Source organism: Drosophila ficusphila, unplaced genomic scaffold (assembly GCF_018152265.1).
Source record: "Drosophila ficusphila isolate 14025-0441.05 unplaced genomic scaffold, ASM1815226v1 contig_2, whole genome shotgun sequence".
Lineage (NCBI taxonomy): Eukaryota > Metazoa > Arthropoda > Insecta > Diptera > Drosophilidae > Drosophila > Drosophila ficusphila.
Genome location: NW_025064094.1, coordinates 608,008 through 627,938, shown reverse-complemented (window position 1 = coordinate 627,938; position 19,931 = coordinate 608,008). Strand labels below are relative to the sequence as shown.

The 19,931-nt window shown below is 36.8% G+C and overlaps 1 protein-coding gene across 1 annotated transcript in view; it reads right to left on the bottom strand.

The window, feature by feature from the left end:
• Positions 1 to 19,931, bottom strand: part of LOC108096982 (unconventional myosin-VIIa) — a 634,406-nt gene that overhangs the window by 605,509 nt on the left and 8,966 nt on the right. The window contains 1 exon segment of the mRNA XM_043207602.1: positions 12,426 to 12,488. Coding sequence (XP_043063537.1) covers positions 12,426 to 12,488 — 63 coding nt within the window.

The following is a 19,931-nucleotide window of genomic DNA, read 5'->3' as shown; positions in this document are numbered from 1 at the left end:
CGTGTTCAGCATAATGATTTCGGGCCCTACTGCAAGTGAATACGCAGCAAGCACTATCACTCTCTCCCGCTTTATTGTGTCCACGGGGCACAACACAAAAATATCCGTGGAGTGCCCAATGCCAACAATCTGCTTATAACAACAACGACAAGCACAAAGCTATCGTTTAAAAAAGGTGACCTCGACACTAAAGAAGACAACAAACATTACAACAGCCACATAAACTGAAGTTTCTGTTTCGTCAGCTCTTACCCAACCCAGCTAGCCAACCCATAAATACGAAAAATGGTAACGGATCATTAATTTAAACATGAATCGATCGATATGTGCAAATAAAAAAACCTAGGCCAACAAGCAGATAAAAAACAAAAGCATCAAAAGTTAACAAGAAAGTTGAAGCACCTTTGCCAAACAATGCGCTAACAAGATATCGATTTTCTATTCTTATTAACGCGAAATAATTTATGTTAAATCCTTAAAAAGAGGTAACCAAAGAAAAAAAATACAAGTGAACGACGAATAAGATTATCGATCACTGGTCAAACACCTCGTCAACCCAAAAATAAATTACTACACATACGAAAGATTGCAAGAAGTTATCAAAGGAATCGAAGCAACAGTCAGTCCCTATCTATGAGATTATAGCTGGACTTAAAGAAAGGGGCTTTAATGTCAAACAGGTTAGGAATATATTAAACTAGAGGGCCTGTGTCCGCTTCGCTGGTCAACACAATTTAACAACATAAAAGTCAATGTTGCAACATTTTTCAAATATATGGAAGTATAGAAAGATGGTGATTTAACACTTTTCCAGTTTGACTTTTCCACTTGCGCAGCACAATCCAGCCGTTTCTCTTTTAAACTTTAACGCACTGCAATATCGGTATAATGTCGCCATTGGTCCAATTTCTAAATTTTCATTATCACTGTATTTCGCAGTGGGGTCAAATTGGAATGCCAAGCGATTGAATGATGTCAGTAATCTCCATGAGCTCATTTGTCTTTCTTCGCTTAAGTTTTGTGAATATACTTGTTGCTGGCTTGGATGTCTGCGGCCAATGTTTGCACGTCGTCCTCTAAGCATTTCGGACTATGGACAGAGTGGGGAATTTATCCTCAAATGCACGATCCACATAATTTTCACAGTTCAACTTAAATTGAATAAAAATTCTTTTTTTTTTTAACAATTTCACAGTGAACACAGAAATTGAGTTAAAATGCTAAGGGAGCGTGTTTGTCAGTGTGATGAGGTAGCAACTCACTTTATATGCGACAATATTGCAATTTTCTTACGGATCCCTAATTTTTTTCAAAATAAATTATAGCCTATTTAACTCCACGATAATATAGCTTTCTATCGGTGAAAGAATTTTTTAAATCGGACCAGTAGTTCAGGAGCCTATTCCCTGCAAACAAACAAACAAACAAACAAACAAACAAATGTTACCTCTTTATAATATTAGTATAGATAAAAACAAAGTTCAACAGCCAACGTTCAAGGTAGAGTTGGAGCCGGAAAGTATCCTTTTAAAAACAACGAAGTTCGCCCAATATATAAACTTCAATATCTGCTGCACCGTAGGATAACCGTTGAGGAACCCCACAAGCGGAATGGACCCGTACAATGTATGAATTTTCAGGAGTACGGTCATACGAAAACTCACTGCGCCCTACGTGCAGTCTGCGTTGCCTGCGGAGATGCACACTCAACTGAGGCCTGCTCAATAAACAATGAGAACCATTCTGCCAAAAATGTAGTAATTGTGGGGGAAACCACACTGCAAATTACAGAGGTTGTCCTGTATATAATGAGTTGAAAAGTCGACTAGGCCAACATAGAGTATACCTGCAGCTCGAAATCCTGTAACCCGAAACATTTCTCCATTTATACCAACGACCACAGCCCCGGGAGTCTCTTTTGCACAGGCTTTAGGTAACAACAACGGGACGAACGTCTCAGCATCTAAGTTGACAGGTAAGCAAACCACTGCTGATATAGTGCGGCAACAAGCATTGAACCAGATTCCAGAAACTACTGGCCAACATGCGAATGTAAACACACAATTGCCCAATGGCGTAGAAGCAATGCTGGCAACTATAGCCAACACAATGGTAGGAATACAGCAAACGCTGCAGGAACTTATGCGCTTAATCAACAATCGGTGTAGATGGTTTCCTTAAAAATATGTTTTTTCGCAGTTCCTAGATCAGTATGACATTGACGCCATGCTTATATCAAAAACTCATCAAACAACCAAAAACCATTTTCACGCTAATGGCTATACATTTTATAAAACAAACCATCCTGATGGCAAAGCTCATGGCGGCAGTTGCATACTGATCAAGAAAAGTATCAGGCATTATGAGTTGGCATCATTCCCAACAGCCTATTTACATGCTACATCAATACACATCGATACCCAAAGCGGTTTCTTAAACCTATTCGCTGTAAACTGCCCACCACGTTTTTCCATTTCCGAAAATGAATTTGTACAGTTCTTTGACCGTTTTATAGCGGCTGGTGATTACAATGCGAAACACCCCCACTGGGGCTCTCGACTCAACAACCCCAAAGGAAGACAGCTGCTATAATAACATCAAAAAACAAGTTTGACTTTATCTCTCCAGGTAAGCCTACATATTGGCCAACATATCCTAATAAGAAGCGATTTTGCCGTCACAAGAAGAGTGCCTAGAGGTCATGTTCATGTGGAACACTTAACAGATCTTTCATCGGATCACTCGCCCATTTTATTTCTTCTCTACGACCATCCACAGCTTTCAAAACGAACACATCTTATAACTTCCAGTAAAACAGATTGGCTATAATACAGAAAGTATGTAAGTACCCATATTAATGGCTTCCCAAACATGTAGGAAAAATAAGAGATTGACAGCTCAGTTGTCTGTTATGTCACTTCCTGCACAACACTCCACACCTATTATATCGGATGTAATTTTAATTCTAAGTCAAGCTTCCGGGCATATCAACGATCTGCTACGCAATAAGAGAAAGCTTCGGAGGGAGTGACAAGCCCACAGATCGACTGCCTCGAAGGAGCGGCTTAAAACAGCCACCTATCTTCTACGCACAGCCCTAGAAGATGAAAGTAATCGATCTCAATTATTCTATTTGCAGAACCTCTTCCCTAACAGCAGACCATATCCACTGTGGAAAGCTAAATCGGGTATATGTCCACCAATCGAAAGGGAGTCGCCATTAAACACACGAACAGAAGAGTGGGCTCGCAGCAACGAAGAGAGGGCATCAACAATCCATCAACAAATAGCTTTGTGCTCCCAACAGACATTACTCCAGAGGCTACCCTGTCTATCACATTCCAAAAAAGAGAGCATGATGAAATGGGGCTATTATCCACAACAATGGAAAAAGTCTGTCATCACTATGATCCATAAAGCTGGAATGGACAAGTCCCACAAGTCAAAGATATTTGAATAGCTAGTTCTGAATCATATAAAGGAACACCTACAGTCCCATAATGCAATCCCAAGCCACCAATTTGGTTTGCGCGAGAAGCACGGAACCATTGAACAAGTACTCCGAATAACCTCCGAGATACGAAATACATTTGATAGCCGAGAGTATTGTTCCGCAGTCTTCCTGGATGTCGCCCAGGCCTTCAACCGCATTTGGTTGGACGGCTTGATTTAGAAAATTACAAATTTGCTACCACAGAACACCCACAAAATACTGGAGTCATATCTTGTCCATAGAAGTTTCGCAGTACGGTGTAAAGATTTCCTCTCCGATTACCATCCAATCGAAGCTGGAGTACCTCAAGGAAGCGTGCTTGGACCAACGCTGTATATAATCTACACAGCAGATCTTCCGAAAACCAGTCTTACAATAACTTCAACATTTGCTGATGATACTGCCATTCTCAGTTGATCTAAGTGCCCCATGAAAGCAACGCAATATCTATCAGATCATCTCGGGCTTTTGGAGAAATGGCTAGCAGATTGGCGCATAAAGGTTAACGAGCAAAAGTGCAAACACGTTACTTTTACCCTTAATAGACAAACTTGCCCCCCACCATCTCTGAACAACATCCATATTCCACAAACAACGGAAGTAACGTATCTTGGAGTCCACCTTGATAGACGGCTTACCTGGAGAAGGCACATCGAAGCCAAGAAAACACAACTAAAATTAAAAGCAAGAAGCCTACACTGGCTAATAAATGCTCGCTCTCCGCTTAAATTGGAGTACAAGCTACTTCTGTATAGTGTAGTTCTCAAACCAATTTGGAAGTATGGCTCCGAGCTATGGGGGAACGCATGCGTTAGTAATCCAGAGAGCCCAATCAAAAATACGAAGAACAATAACGGGTGCACCGTGGTACATACGAAATGAAAACATTCACAAAGATTTAAACGTGGGATCTGTTAAAGAGGAAATCGACAAAGTAAAAGCAAAGTACGCGATCAAGCTACAGGCTCATCCAAATAGGCTGGCGCGGTCTTTAACGTGGAACTCTAGCCATACACGACTCTGGCGAAGAGAGCTATCCACCCAGCAACAATAGCTAAGGCCGGTTATCTAAAAACTTTATTTTAACTGATAACAAGAAAGGAAGCCAGCTTCGGCAAGCCGAAGCTTATATACCCTTGCAGTCATCAAATATTTCGAACAGAATACACAAAGGCTAATCAACATCGAAGCTACGACGACTTTTCTATTAATTTTCCATTTTTTGACTATTGTGCATATGGCAGCTATATGATATAGTCGTCCGATTTTGATGAAATTTAATTTGTTATTCAAGAGTCGTAACAAAACTCTATATTCCAAAAGTCATGATTTTCTGATGAGAAATAACGATGTTATCATTTTATTTCTGTTATCTAATATATAAAATTCTCGTGTCACAGTTTTTGTGCCTATACTCCTCCGAAATGGCTACACCGATTCTCATGGAATTTTGTGAGCGTATTGAGTAGTTCTGACAATTACCCAACATCTATTTTTCATCCTCTTATATCCAGTTCGACATACCAAAAATCGCATATAAAGTGAGTTACTACCTTATCACACTAACAATCACACGCTACCATAGCATTTCAACTCAATTTAAACTGAGGCAAGTAAGTAAATTCATTAATTCTATTTACGAGTGTTTTGTACAGTTGGCAATGCCAAGAAAACGCAAAGGGGGTGATTTGAGCCGTGATACAAGTAGATCTCGATACATACGAAATAGAAGATCCGAAAGAATAGCGCAATTGCATCAAGAAGAGCCAGAAGATACACGAGCTGAACGCAATGAAGTCAGAGAAGAGACAGAAGTTACAGGAGCTGAACGCAATGAAGTCAGAAGATTAGAACAACGGCAACCACGCCGTGTCACAGTCAATAGAGGCAGAACAAATGACCATCAACGACAACAGGTACATCGAGCATTTTTATATGATTCATTTCTGCGTCTAGCATTCCAGTATGAGCCCGATATTGAGTATTATGCTCACTCAAAAGTGGTAATTGGTGCTATGGACAAGGAATGTCCGCATTGTCATGCTTTGAAATTTAAAAATGAGCCAGCTGGGATGTGTTGCGCGTCAGGAAAAGTGCAACTACCAGAAATTGAAACACCACCTGAACCATTGAACGGCTTACTTAACGGGACGGATCCAGATTCTAACGTGTTCCTGAAGTCAATTCGAACACTTAATTCATGCTTTCAAATGACATCGTTCGGAGCAACAGAAATAGTTCGAAATACTAATGCAAATGGTCAAAATTACAATTCTACATTCAAAATTAGAGGCCAAGTTTATCATAAAATGGGCTCACTGCTGCCAATGCCAAATGAACAACATAAATTCTTACAAATCTACTTTATGGGCGGAGAGGATTCCGGAAGCGCACTTGCCAATCGCGTGAATGCACGTTGTGATTATAATAACCTGGATTCATTTTATGCCAGGCGCAATTATAATAACTTAAAAATAATATTTGCCTTTTGTTATTTTTATATTCCCTCATGGTTTATAGCGCTCCAGATGACTTTATAATACATAAGTCTAGAACTAAGTAAATTTTGTAGAGAAATTATAAAGTCATCTGGTGGCAAAACAACGTTTGCCGGGTCAGCTAGTTTCTATATAGATTTTTCGATCTTTCCTATGGCAGCTATATGATATAGTTGTCCGATTTTCATGAAATTTTTTTATAAATCAAGGCTAATTTGTGGGTGTTAGCGACCTTTCCAATCGAATACTTGGTGTTTTGCCGGCTCGAGGTCTGGGTGATATTAAAAAGCAACAATTTATGTTTTTTAAAAACCAATATATTTCAGTATGATATATATTATATCATAGTCGTGTGATGAAAAACAACGACGTTCTCAATTAATTTCCATTAAGGGGGGGGTAAGGTTTTAAAAAAAAAAATTTTACATTTTTTTTTATTTTTTTTTCTGAATGACCAATATGTCGAGAACATTGTGTAAAATTTTGAGTCAATTAAAGTGAAACTAACGGAGTTACAGCGTTTTAAACAACCGTATTTGGACGTATTTTCACGTATAAAAATACTTTAAATCGATTTTGCCGAAGACGTTATTTTGAAAGTCGGTGAACATCAGAACTCAAAATCTAATGAACCGATCCTTTTCAAATTTTTAACACAAATTCTCAACATAAATACGCAGGTAATCAGGAAGAGTTTTTTTAAATTTTTAATTTTTTTCTATTTTTAAAAAATAAATTAACAGCGATTTTTTAAGCTAAAATCGCACTTTTCACTTTCAAGTGCTCCCAAAAATAGACAAAAAATAAATTTAAAAAAATCTCTTCCTGATTACCTCGGGAAATTCATTATCTTTACAACGCATATCACATTTTATTTTTAAGATGATCCGTTAACGCCCTATGATGTTCACCGCAAAACAACGTTTTCTTTGGGCGTTTCGGAAGATTAACCGCCACAGACGTATTTCTTAATATACGTAATTTTTTAATAATTTTTTTTCTAATACTCTTCAAAAGTTAAACAACAACATGTAATTAAGCTCAATAAAATAAACTTACTCATTTCGCCGCAAAAAAAAAAATCAAACATGGCCCTTTTTTTGGCCTTTAAAACCTTAAGTTATCCGATTTCGATAAAATTTAAACCGAAAATCAATAGTAGTTAGAAAACGCCATCTGGAAGAAATCAAGTCCATCTGATCAAAAACAACGGAGTGAGAATTTTTTTTTTCAATCTCTCGTGTGTGAGCTATCCGATATAGTCGTTCCGACTTATATACTGCGAACAATAACCACCGAAAAGGTGGAATAACACAAGATTACAACATGTCATCCGCAAAGTGAGCATAAAAATACGTTATATAGGTGCTATATTACAAAATACTAAGATATAGTTTCATTGATAGATATAGTTTGGCTATATCATACCATAATAGATTAATACCGCATGTCGTCAGGGTTGGGCCACTTTTGTAGTCAGGCTTGGGCCATCATAATTTTTACATTTTATTCGTGTATTTTCGATTTTTGTTGTAATATTTAAGTTTTTTATAGCAAAAATATGCAAAATTAATTAAATAGATTTCGTTAAAAAAATATTTTGATGGATTGAAAGAAGATGAATCATTTTTATATTTTTCTTTAGTGTTTCTCGCTCCAAACGAAAAACAACTCTGAATAATTTGATATTTACTGTAAAATCCCAAATAATTTAATAAATGAACAAAATAATGTCAGATTTACCTGAATTCAATTTTATTCCACCACGTTACGATATTGTCAACGATTTTCTGAAGGTGGCCCAACGCTGAATACATTTTTTTTTTTTTTCAAACGCCTATAACTTTTTTTGTTTTTGTTTTTTTTATTCTCTATTGGTGAACACTTTCTCTTGCTTGTACCTTTCCAAAAATGTATAAACTTATTCTAAATTGTCATTCGTTCAGAACTTATGGACATAGGTCAAAATATGGCCCAACCCTGACAACATTCCCCTAATAATTACGTGTAGATTTGAGTATTTGTCGTCAGTTTCGAAGAGGAAAAAAATTTTTTTTTGAAGTAATTTGAAATAAAAGTAGCGAATTTTCCGTTTTTTTTTTTTGCTTAAAAAATATACAGTTTTAAAATGTGTGAGCGATAAAGTCCATTCCATGCTTTTATGTGTTTTGAGTGTGCCCTATTTTTAAGATACGATGGAGGAAAATTTTAAAAACACAGTTTTGAGAACAACGCGTTTATGGTTTCAATTTTCAACTCAACGCTCCAAACAACTCTTTCTTCTACATAGACCTTACCACCATATTCTAGACATAGTAAGAAAGCAATTTAAGAAAAAAATAAATTCAACTCATTACATGGGATGATCGCCTTAAAGATTTTTAAGTTCAATTTCCGCATTCAATTTATTGAACGTGCCAAACGATTTTTCTCCATGAGGAGTGATTGAGTCAGTGAGTGTTAACGTGACAGACTTAGCCGATAAATTTGTAAAGGGCACACAGCCTCGCCATCTTCTTCTTGTTTGTACACTATAATTATGTCTGCAAAGAGTGCGTATGTGCGAAAGCGAAATCTCTGGAGAGCGAAATGTAAGATTGGCTGTTTTGTTGGTCCTACCATAAGAAGATAAATTAACGACTCTTGCGAATTAGTTTAGTGGTTGTGCTTTGTGGCCGCTCTATTAATTGGTTGCGTATAAAACAATCAGTCGGTATAGAGCGGTCGGTATAGAATTAACTAAAACTTAACTATATGTTTGGCTTTTTTAATAAGAGGCTTTTTAACAACAATAACTATATTCTCAAACGAAGGCCCGAGACATGTTGGGATTGATTCAAAAGTTGTTGGGATTGATTGCGATCCACCGGACGGTAAGCGAACTATTGTTTCTCAAAAGATTTTCTTACAAAGCATTTCCGTTGGGGTCTATAATTTGTCAACCAAAACTTGTATCACCCAGAAGTAAGTTTTTTATAATGTTTAATTTTGCCGTCCTTTAATAGGAATGATTACTGATTCGAATACAACTTTTCTTTGAATTTAAATACATTTTAGAATGACAAAGTAGACTTCCCCAGCTTGGTGCGCAGATAATTCCAAAGAAATTCATTTATTTTCAAGAATGTGTGGTGGGGCTTTAAGCATACCTTTCGGTAAAATGCCTCTCAGGCTCATTCAATAAGACAACAGCAGCTTAGAATGATAAAAAGATCTTGATAAAATTATCATTTGGCTTGCAAAATAAACATTTTGAATACTGGATACATATTTTTGTTTCTCTTAGTTGAGTTTTAGCTAAGTGGCTATTTTTGGTACCTTGTTGTTCTCTGCAAACCTTTGACTAGTTCTAGCCTCTTCAGACGATAGATTTGAAAACCTCTTAACACTCTCAGACATTAATGGACTTTTTTGGCAATCTGGATTCCCTTCCAAACTCGAATGAGTCTTCCCGCCAAAATTGGATTTGCAATAATTTTTTTGTCCCCAAGGGTATTCATATCAACATATAAATTTGACTAGCCTGTAGTTTAAAATGTCAATATACGCTAAAAGAAAATAAAATGCACTCAGCGTCATTACTTATTTTAGGGCACCATTCTCAATAAAAAGATTTAAAACTGGCGAGTGATCTGATAATCGGTTCGCTAGCGTGGAATTTGTCATCGCGAAATAAAATCTTTGACTCTCAGCTGGCCAGAACGTTGAGCTGCCAAAATACACCACGCAGTCTAGTTTTATGTTCAAATTCGTTAATACGTTAGACAATTGCTTCTATCCTGCTTCATTGCCCCCTACATATTCAGATGATTGCATGAAACATATTATATTGATTGCTGATATCTAACCATCTTTATTAAAATGTTTTGATTTTGTTTAAGGTTTTCTTCTGTTATTTTTTCTTCTATCTCTTAGAGGTAGATAAGTCGGGCCTATACTTTTTAAAACAACTTACAAGAACTTCCCGCTCCTGAGTAATTTCCGAACTGTGCGACAGTTCTCTTTACTAGGTCTGATTTCTTTTGGACCCCATGTTCAGTTCCCATTTAAACATTATTAAGCCCCACAAAACTAACCATTTCATTTATTTTTAAAAATGTTATCAGCTTGCACTTGGAGATGGCTAAATTAAGTAAATTATCGTTGCACCCGTTCTAAAAATTTCTCAAGTTTGATTTAAGTTTTAAATGACGGGAATATTGATTATGTTACCTACATAAGTACGCGAAAACGAGTAATTACTAATAGAAAATCTGAAAACCAAATTATATCAAATTCACATATAAGTGATCAAAAAGTGTTTACTGTTGTCAGTATAAGTGGTATCAGTTTGAAAATTATATTCCCGATCTACAAGGTACAACTACTTAGGAACACTTATTTTGAAAGGTAAGGTTTTTTAGCTTCAGAAACGTTACTTTTTTCCATCTTCACTTTATCGGTTGTTATTTTGTCTTTGATATAGAACAAGACATCAAATTATGTGAAAAATAAATGTTTCTTTAATTTGTGGGAACACTACAAAAGGTTTCGGTACCGCAGTATGTGCCTGCCGCTGTGTGCCTGCGATGACAACTCGGGCAGGTAGTTCTGTAACCTACTGCGGGGATATATGATAGTAAATGAGTTAGGTAGAATCACAGGTTTAGAGCAACCTTCGAAGAAATCAGTTTTATATAATGTTCCAGGTCGCATACACTCCGCTGTGGATTGATCGGGTTTCAAAACTTTCTAAGGGGTTATATACCTTTTTTATTTTCAAAAAATCGAAAATTTTTTTATTTCTTTATCTAAAGAACAACTCCTTGAGAACATTTTCCCAAATTTTCATAGAGATTCGAGCGGTAGAAGAAAAGTTACAGCGCTCCTAACCGCGCGCCTCGTCGCGGCCCGCAACTGAACTTGAAACTTTAAACGCGAATATCTCGAAATGGTGTTTCATAAAAAATGACTTTGCGGTGATAAGGATTGGCGGAAAACTACTGAACCGATTTACTTCAAATTTTTTTTCAAATGCTCGTAATGAAATTATCTTGTGCTTGAACGATCGACTTTTCACGCACAAATTTTTTTTTCGCCGAAATGAATTTTTTAGTGAAATTTCTAGAGACCAAAAAGTTCATTTTTAGCATAAAACGTTCCCGTATGCATAAAAAAAAAAAATTTAAAACCGATCGTTCAAGCACAAGGAATTACACTAAACTAATGAAATTTTTTTACTTTTATGGTTTCGGTTGACCTGTTCGACCTGGGGAATTATCACCGCAAGGCTCTTCAAAAAAAAGGCCACCCCTTAAAAACTATTTAATATTTTTCCACGAAATTTTGCACAAACATTGGTAATAAAGTTTACTATCAAAAAATTAAAACATCCGTGTTATTAAATAATGGCTACATACCTAAAAAAATATCCGAACTTTCCTCTTTTTCTTCGACAAAGAAGGTATATAACCCCTTAAAGTGATGATCTTAGCAAAGATCATTAGCCCTGACAAAACTATTTCTATCTATGCCAAAATTAGCCAGTCAGTTCCTTTTAACCTCCTTTAGTTTGGCTTATGAAGGATTTCATCTCTTTTGTAACCTCGCAGAAAGCCTCACAACAGCATAACAACCCAAGGGGTTTCTATACGTCAATGCCTGTAAATCCAGCACGATAAGTATGCATCATTTTATTACAAAGCCAATTGAGTTTTGCCTGCTCAGGCTTAATCTCCTGTTCGCAAATGTTTTTATGCAGACAATACAAGTGTCAGCTTTATCAAAAAAAAATGAACACCAAGAGAAAATCAGTTGTACGTCAAAACCTTTCGAGATTATATGTTCACAAAATAAAGGAAAAATAGAGTGGGAAGGTGTTAAAGTGTATGCAATTCCTAAAACAATAATAAGCATCAGATATAACAGAAAAATTTGATTGTTAAATATGTCACATATTGGGAAAAATTCACTCGCGAAGCAAAAAGTTTCGAAATATATTAAACAATTTTTTTTTGAACTGAGAAACAAACCACCGCTGGTTATTTAGATAAAAAAATAAAACTCGGAGCACACAAACAACTCGGTAGTTTGCTATGAAAGCCAAAAGACAATTTTGGGGTCAAAGTGAAGGTTCGATTTGTCCAATGGTATTCTTTATAGCAGGACGGCTTATTGATTTTTGGCATAACAAAAACCAATTTGTTTGAATGGGTACGGTTTCGGGTCTTAAACTTTAATAAATTTGAAGTCAGGGTGAATAAACCAAAACAGAAATTTCCCACACAAGCAATTTAAATGGAAAAATGCTGCTTTGTTTCCCAACAATCGTTAAGACGAATAGAGAAAATTAAAAAGCTTACGCTCATGAGTATGTCGGTATTAAGGCTACACAAATTTCATAATCGCTCAAAAATCGAACTACTCTCTTTTAATAAGTTTCTGTTTTAACTTACCTTATTGAATATATTTATGGTTTTATAGGGATTAACGGCAATAAGTATTGAGCCGGTATAAGTCTATAATTTTTCAGTTTAGGAAATCAAATAGATTTAAAAATTTTAAAATATATGTTCAATAGTTTGTAGAAGCAAAATCGTTTTAAGTATACGTATTATAATCTTATATAGGTACTATTATATACTCAAGGTGTACAATTAATTTATGAAACGAGTCTTGAAGTTAAGGAGTACAAACACATTGAAAGACATATTCTGTTACGCGCATAAATGTTACCTAATTAAACCCCTACGGAGGGTATTATAATTTTAGTAAGAAGTAAAGCAGACATCTTAGACCCCGTAAATATATAAGTACATGTACATACTCGTATATATATTTTTTTGGTCAGCATTACGAACTGAATCGAACTTAATGTGAACGTGTGTCCGTATGTCTGTCTCTGTGTAAACTATTTTCTCAGTTGTAAAGCTAAATTGCTGAAACTTTACCTAAAGTTGTGTAATTATTGCACGGAGAATATAACTCGGACAGCGTTCATACGAGATATTGAATAAAAAAAATTATCACGCCGTTGTTTTTGATCAGATCGACTTGATTTTTTCCAGATGATGTTTTTAACCACTATCGAATTTCGAATTAAATTTTATCAAAATCGGATAACTATAGCATACAGGACAGATCAAAAAATATATATATAAAAAATTAAAAAAAAAATTTAACGTCGTTGTTTTTTATCCCACGAACATGAAGCAAGCCGAAGCTTATATACCCTTGCAGTCATCAAATATGTATGTCGATCGAAATGCATAAACAACATCGAAACTATGAGGATTTTTCTATTAATTTTCCATATTTTCGAATATGGTTCATATGGCAGCTGTATGATATAGTCGTCCGATTTTGATGAAATTTAAATAGTTATTCAAGAGTCGTTAGAAAACTCTATATTCCAATCCAGCTTGTCCGATGAAAAACAACGATGCTATAATTTTATTTCCGTTATTTCTATATAGATTTTTAGATCTTTCCTATGGCAGCTATATGATAACGTTGTCGGAATTTAATGAATATTTTTTTTCGTTTCAAGGGTTATTAAAAAACTCCTTATTTTGAAAATCATGTTCGTGGGATTAAAAACAATGATAGAGATATATAACATTTAATCCGAAATTCAATAGTAGTTAGAAAACGCAATCTGGAAGAAATCAAGTCGATTTGATCAAAAACAACGGCTCGAGAATTTTTTATTTCATTCTCTCGTATGGAAACTATCCGATATGGTCGGCCGATCCTGCCCGTTCCGACTTATATACTGCGTGCTACAACTACACAAATAACTACACAACTTTTGGGAAAGATTCAGCAAGATAGCTTCAAAACTGCGAGACTTGTTTAGAGAGAGACGGAAAGACGGACAGACGTACAGACGTATTTCAATTCAGATCGTGATCCTGATGAAGAATATTTATAATTTATGGGGTTTGAGGTGTCTCCTTCACTGCATTACAAGCTTCTGACTGATATTATAATACCCTTCTTCTCTGCAAGGGTATAAAAATTGTATATTGTAGGGGAATGTAAGTGGGATATTAGTTACATTGGTTTTGAATCTGCACACAGACAAAGTTTTTCTTTGAATGCTAACAAAATAATTAATAAATAAATTGTTGATTGTGATTATTAACGCCACGTCTTATATGTCCCATATATTTTGTTTTTATAAAAACACTTTCAGTGTTCGCGCCAAAGCGGCGCTTTCCAGTCCCTTCCGAACCGCCCCTGGAGTCTTAACAGTCGTGAGAGCAGTTCTTCCAGATCGCTTGCATCTCGCTCTCTGGCACTGTTAAGGGTCTCCAATCCGCTCTCCAAGCGGCTCTTAAAGTTTCCACCCCCTAGCTTAAGTTTAGTTCTAATTTCCAAGTGTAACCGCGAAGTCGAAATAAAGAGTGAAGTTTTTTTATAACGTTTAACGAAAATCTGCCCGCGTTATTAATTCTACCCCTAAAACTAAATCGAGACCCAGGAAGACCCGCCCCACGACTCAATATTTCGTCCTTCGAGCCGGATAATTTGCACCAGCGACCACTGGCGGAGTTTTTTAAAGTTCAAGATAAGTACGAATTTTCCATATTTCCGTGGCCGACCAGTCAGATATTTCCCAAGATCCCAATTTTCTTATATCTGTCTGATCGGCTAATTCCATTTGCATACGATCGCCATATTCCGGCTTCTTTTTTCGTATTGCCATTTCCATTTTCATACGATCGCCATATTCCGGCTTCTTTTTTCATATTGCCATTTCCACTTTCATACGATCGCCATATTCCGGCTTCTTTTTTCATATTGCCATTTCCACTTTCATACGATCGCCATATTCCGGCTTCTTTTTTCGTGTTGCCACTTCCACTTTCATACGATCGCCATATTCCGGCTTCTTTTTTCTTATTGCCATTTTCCGGCTTTGCTTTTTATATTTCCCCATTTACATACATACACAGTGCCGGATTAAGCTAGCGCGGGGCCTGTAGCAAATTCTGTCAAGGGGCCCTTGCTTTGCTTTAGGTTCTCAAGTTTAGGGTATTAAATAAAACAAAATTTTTACAAATAAACTTTTCTGGATTTAATATGGGCAAATTTAGAGATAACACTTTCAATATCGACTTTTTTAAGCAAATCATGCTCTATATTCAACAAAGTGAGATGATTAAGACGTTCTTGGCCCATCGTGTTCCCTAATTCATTTTTAATACGTTTTAATGTTGAAAAAGTGATCATGAGAAACAAGTAAATGCGCAAGGCAAACGAGTCAATAAAATTTAAATAGTTTGCCTACTTTTTCTCGAAATACTGATAATCTATATTATATTAAAATCGATTAAAAAAAGTACAATCTCGGCTACGTAAACTCGCAAAATAAATGTATACCTATATAAAAAAAATGAAAATCTGGCCGCTTGAAGGGTAGAAATGTGGTTTAATTTCAGATAAAATATAACGTGACGAAATCGAGTTTTATATTTTCAGATGGGAGTAAAGCATAGCCTAAGCGCTTCACGCTTAAGTCATGCAAATTATTTTTAGGTTCCTATCTAAATTTTTTTTTACGATCAGATAGGTAGGAGTTGGAGCGCGGCCGCGCGGGGCCACCCCAATGCGCGGGGCCCGTAGCATTTGCTACTCCTGCTATATGGCTAATCCGGCACTGTACATACATAAACACATAAAATCCAGATGCATGCTTATTGATGTACATACGTACATATGCCTGACCATCTCAACATATGTACATACATAAGGAGAAACATTTACACACTACAATTCGCGGTGTACCCAGCAAACATTTTTGAAATTGCATTCCTAAAATACAGTCCACATTTCCAAGAGCAATTAAAATCCAACAAAATTAAAATTGCTAAAATTTAAATTTATAAATATAGTGCTAAACACATATATATAGATCCCATTAATATATGTATGTCGGATCAGATGAAACGGGGCCTACTGACATACATGTTAGAAAGAGATGGCTAACAATGTAAAAGAATTGAGTAGAAAGTATAAATTTGGAAAGCAGACTCTTGGGAAGTCAGTTCAGAAAGCGCCAAGCAAACGAGCAGAACTTGCTGCTAATAATTCGGTTACAAATGGAAAAGTCTAACGAAACTCCGACATCAGAAGTGGGATCTGCTTTGCCTACTGGTCATGCCACTGATTCGTATTTGTCAGCGTTGGAGCTCCAAACCCGCAACCTAATGGAGATAATTAAAAACATGCAGACTCCAAGGGCGCCGCAATCGAATGAAAAAGCGTCAAACATAAGACTACCAAAATTTAACCCTGACATTGCTGGAGCGGAGCCCTCATCTTGGTGTAGCACGGTGGACCTCATCTTTGCCGACAACGTTCTCCAAGGTAGCAATCTGGTGATAGCCCTAAGTAAGGCATTGGAAGGCACCGCATCACAATGGCTTTCACAAATATGCTTTGCCGGAATAACTTGGGTGCAATTTAAAGAGCTATTCGTGCAACGTTTCGTGGGAATCGAAACTTCTGCTGGCATGGTTTTGAACGTGTTAAATAGTCGACCAAAACCAGAAGAAGGCTCTGCCGAATACGGTAGCCGTATTTTAACGATGCTGATGTCCAAATGGAAAGCCAAGGAGATTGAAGAAATAGCTGTATCTGTAACATTGGCTCACATGGCACAGGTTGACAGCAAGTTGGCGCGCTGGATTTTCACCACCAACGTTAAAACACGCAACGAACTACAACAACAGCTTCAGGCACACTCCTTCAAGAAGCGCGGCGTAGAAGACGATGCAGCAAGCTCGGACCTCAAGAAGATTAAATTTCTAATCGTGGTGAAATGCAATTACTGTGGAAAGGCGGGACATAAATATGCAGAGTGCCGTGCCCGCTTAGAAAAGGGCCAGAGTGAAACCTATAGCGACAACGATATGACAAGTGTGAGGAATCGATCTGGTGTCAAATGCTTCAAATGTGCCGAAATCGGACATTTTGCAACCGCTTGTCCTAAAGGCCGTTCAAGTGAAAACAAATAATGAGAAGCGTAGCATTATAAGGACATCCGGTGAGTCAGTTCCTTTTTGTTTTGATTCTGGTATGGAATGTTCGCTTGTAATACGTCGCTGATAAATTTAAAGGAAAAATAATGAAAATTTTTGTAAAACTAAATGGCAGCAAATAAAGTAACAAAACTTAGCCCATTAGAATTGTTAATTGGAAAGGAAGCTAGACCTTTTGGGGAAATTTAAGAAATCAAGCTACATAAAATATGGAAGCCAGTGCACGATATGATAAACACAGATACGATAATAATAAAGCGAAAATTACCAAACATAAGTTAGGCGTCCACGTATTGCTTAAACATGAAGAACGCCATAAAACGAAGCTAGATCCACAATTTAAAGGGCCATTTGAGATCATTGAGATTCTAGATGGAGATAGATATCTGTTAAAATCTTTAACTAGTAAGCGAATTTAAAAATATCTACACGAATCTCTAAGAGCTTAGCGAAATAATCAGCTTATAAGCGAAGATAGGGATGACGTGATAGAAGATGCTACTGAAGTATAAGAAGAGAAAAAGAAAAGACCGCACCATAACCGAAGAGACGGGTTATGGCGGGGGTCAGGACTGCACAGGACATAACAGAAGAGACTTGTTATGGCGGGAGTCAGGACTGCACCATAACAGAAGAGACTTGTTATGGCGGGAGTCAGGACTGCACCATAACAGAAGAGACTTGTTATGGCGGGAGTCAGAACTGCACCATAACAGAAGAGACTTGTTATGGCGGGAGTCAGGACCGCACCATACAGAAGAGACATGTAATGGCGGGGGTCAAGAGAAAGATGGAAAATAAAAATGAGAAAGGTGTTAAAGGAATTACACTAAATGAAAATGTAAAATCGATGTAAAATGTTATATTATACGATTTATGGATAAGATGTTATAGATAAGATTAATGTTACTGGAGAGTAACTAAACGAAAGAAATTTATTTATGTTAAAACGAAGAAACTTTATGGAAATGAAAGATTCCATATTTGTTTAAGTAATTTATACCTTTAAAGCTTTTGTCCAGTGAATAAAATGAAAGATTGTTAAAAAAAAAAGGAGAGGTGTTATGAAGAATTGAGTCATAAGGTATTGGCAAAAGGAGTGGAGAACTGACCACACGAGGACGTGTGATTTGTCAGGAAGGCCGTGTCGGATCAGATGAAACGGGGCCTACTTTGTTCCCCTGGTCAGGACAGGTGAAGCGGGGCCTTCTTTAATGTGAAGCAGGGACAATTAAAAAGGAAGTTAGAAATTGAGTGAAAGCATGGCAGAGCAGGACAGATTTAGACTGCTGCCAAGTGAGGTCTGTTCGTTAAGCGCTGACATACATGTTAGAAAGAGATGGCTAACAATGTAAAAGAATTGAGTAGAAAGTATAAATTTGGAAAGCAGACTCTTGGGAAGTCAGTTCAGAAAGCGCCAAGCAAACGAGCAGAACTTGCTGCTAATAATTCGGTTACAAATGGAAAAGTCTAACGAAACTCCGACATGTACATATATATAGATCCCAATAATATATGTATGTATATACATATGCATCCCGTTTTTTAGTAGCTATATTTTAACATCGAGTCCCAAAGTACATATACTTTTTTTCCAGAAAGTGAAAAGTGCGAAGAGAATAAAAAAGATAAATCATAAATAAAAATTATTTTGTGTGGGCAAATATTTTTTTTGTCCAGTGTGTATTCCAAGTGCATTTCCATAAGGAGCAATCAAGGAACGAAAGCTCTGCATATATGTATGCACGTTATGCGTCCAGCATAATTAAAAATCAAAGAGCAATAAACAAATAAATAAAGAGTGTTGTGCGTGAGCTGGGGCAAACATATTTTTTGTTGCCCAGTGTGTGTTATTCCAAGTGCTTTTTACATCCAAATATATATACATATGTACACGCACATATGTATGTCAAAATAAAAACTTGAAGTAAAATCCCAAATAATAATAATTACACAATATTTCCACTAACCACATCATCAATAAAATTCCGCATCACAAATCCATGCATGCTCTAATATTTCCAGCTGATATTAATATCCATTTTATATATATATATATTATATGTTTATTTTTTTGCGTTTTTAATATTTTCTAAAGGCGCAAATTAATTTAAGGAAAACACGAGACACAAATAATAATACTGTTCCATTCCACGCTCTCTGATATATTTTTACTTTTTAAAATAAATTCAGAACATCTCCAGATAATTTTAAGACGTTCTATTCCACGCGTTTCAAGGCTTTATTTTTTTTTTGCCTTATTTGTCCTATTGTTTCTCTGAACGGATTAATTCAACCGTGTTGAAGTTTTTCCTCCTTTCGGCACTACGTTCCATTCCACGTGTCCCATGCCAGGAGACAAAACAAAGTTATCGGTTCCGTCTGCAAATAAAACGCGATCGTTATCCGCATCTCCTCGCGCGCGCACCTCCAGCGCAGTAGTTCCACCATCAATAACCAAGGCAAAGAGCGAAACTTCATTAGCCACCCAAGAAGGCGATAAGAAGTTGTCTGTTCCTACGAGCAATCAGAAACGATTGTCGCTCACGCCTAAGGTTAGGTCACAGTTCCAGACCAAGTCCGTAAAGTCGCTGGCAACTCGTTCTCAGGCAAAAATGAGCAACGACATTGCAATTGCAGCCCTCGCGCGGTTCATAACAGTGTCCGACCGCATGAGCAATTTCAGAGCGACCATAGAAACTCCAGGGCAGTCAGCTCCGTCCGTCCACACCTGCAAAGTCCGTAAGGAACAAGTCCGCTCACTCTGGGAAAAGGCTGAAAAAGAATTCGAAGCGTGTCTAGACACGATTACCAGCATTACGACTGAAGGAGCAGAGGAGATTCTGGCGACTCTGTATCGAAAATATGAATATTGCTATTCCGTGTACGAGGAGCTATCGGTTCATCTCAGCG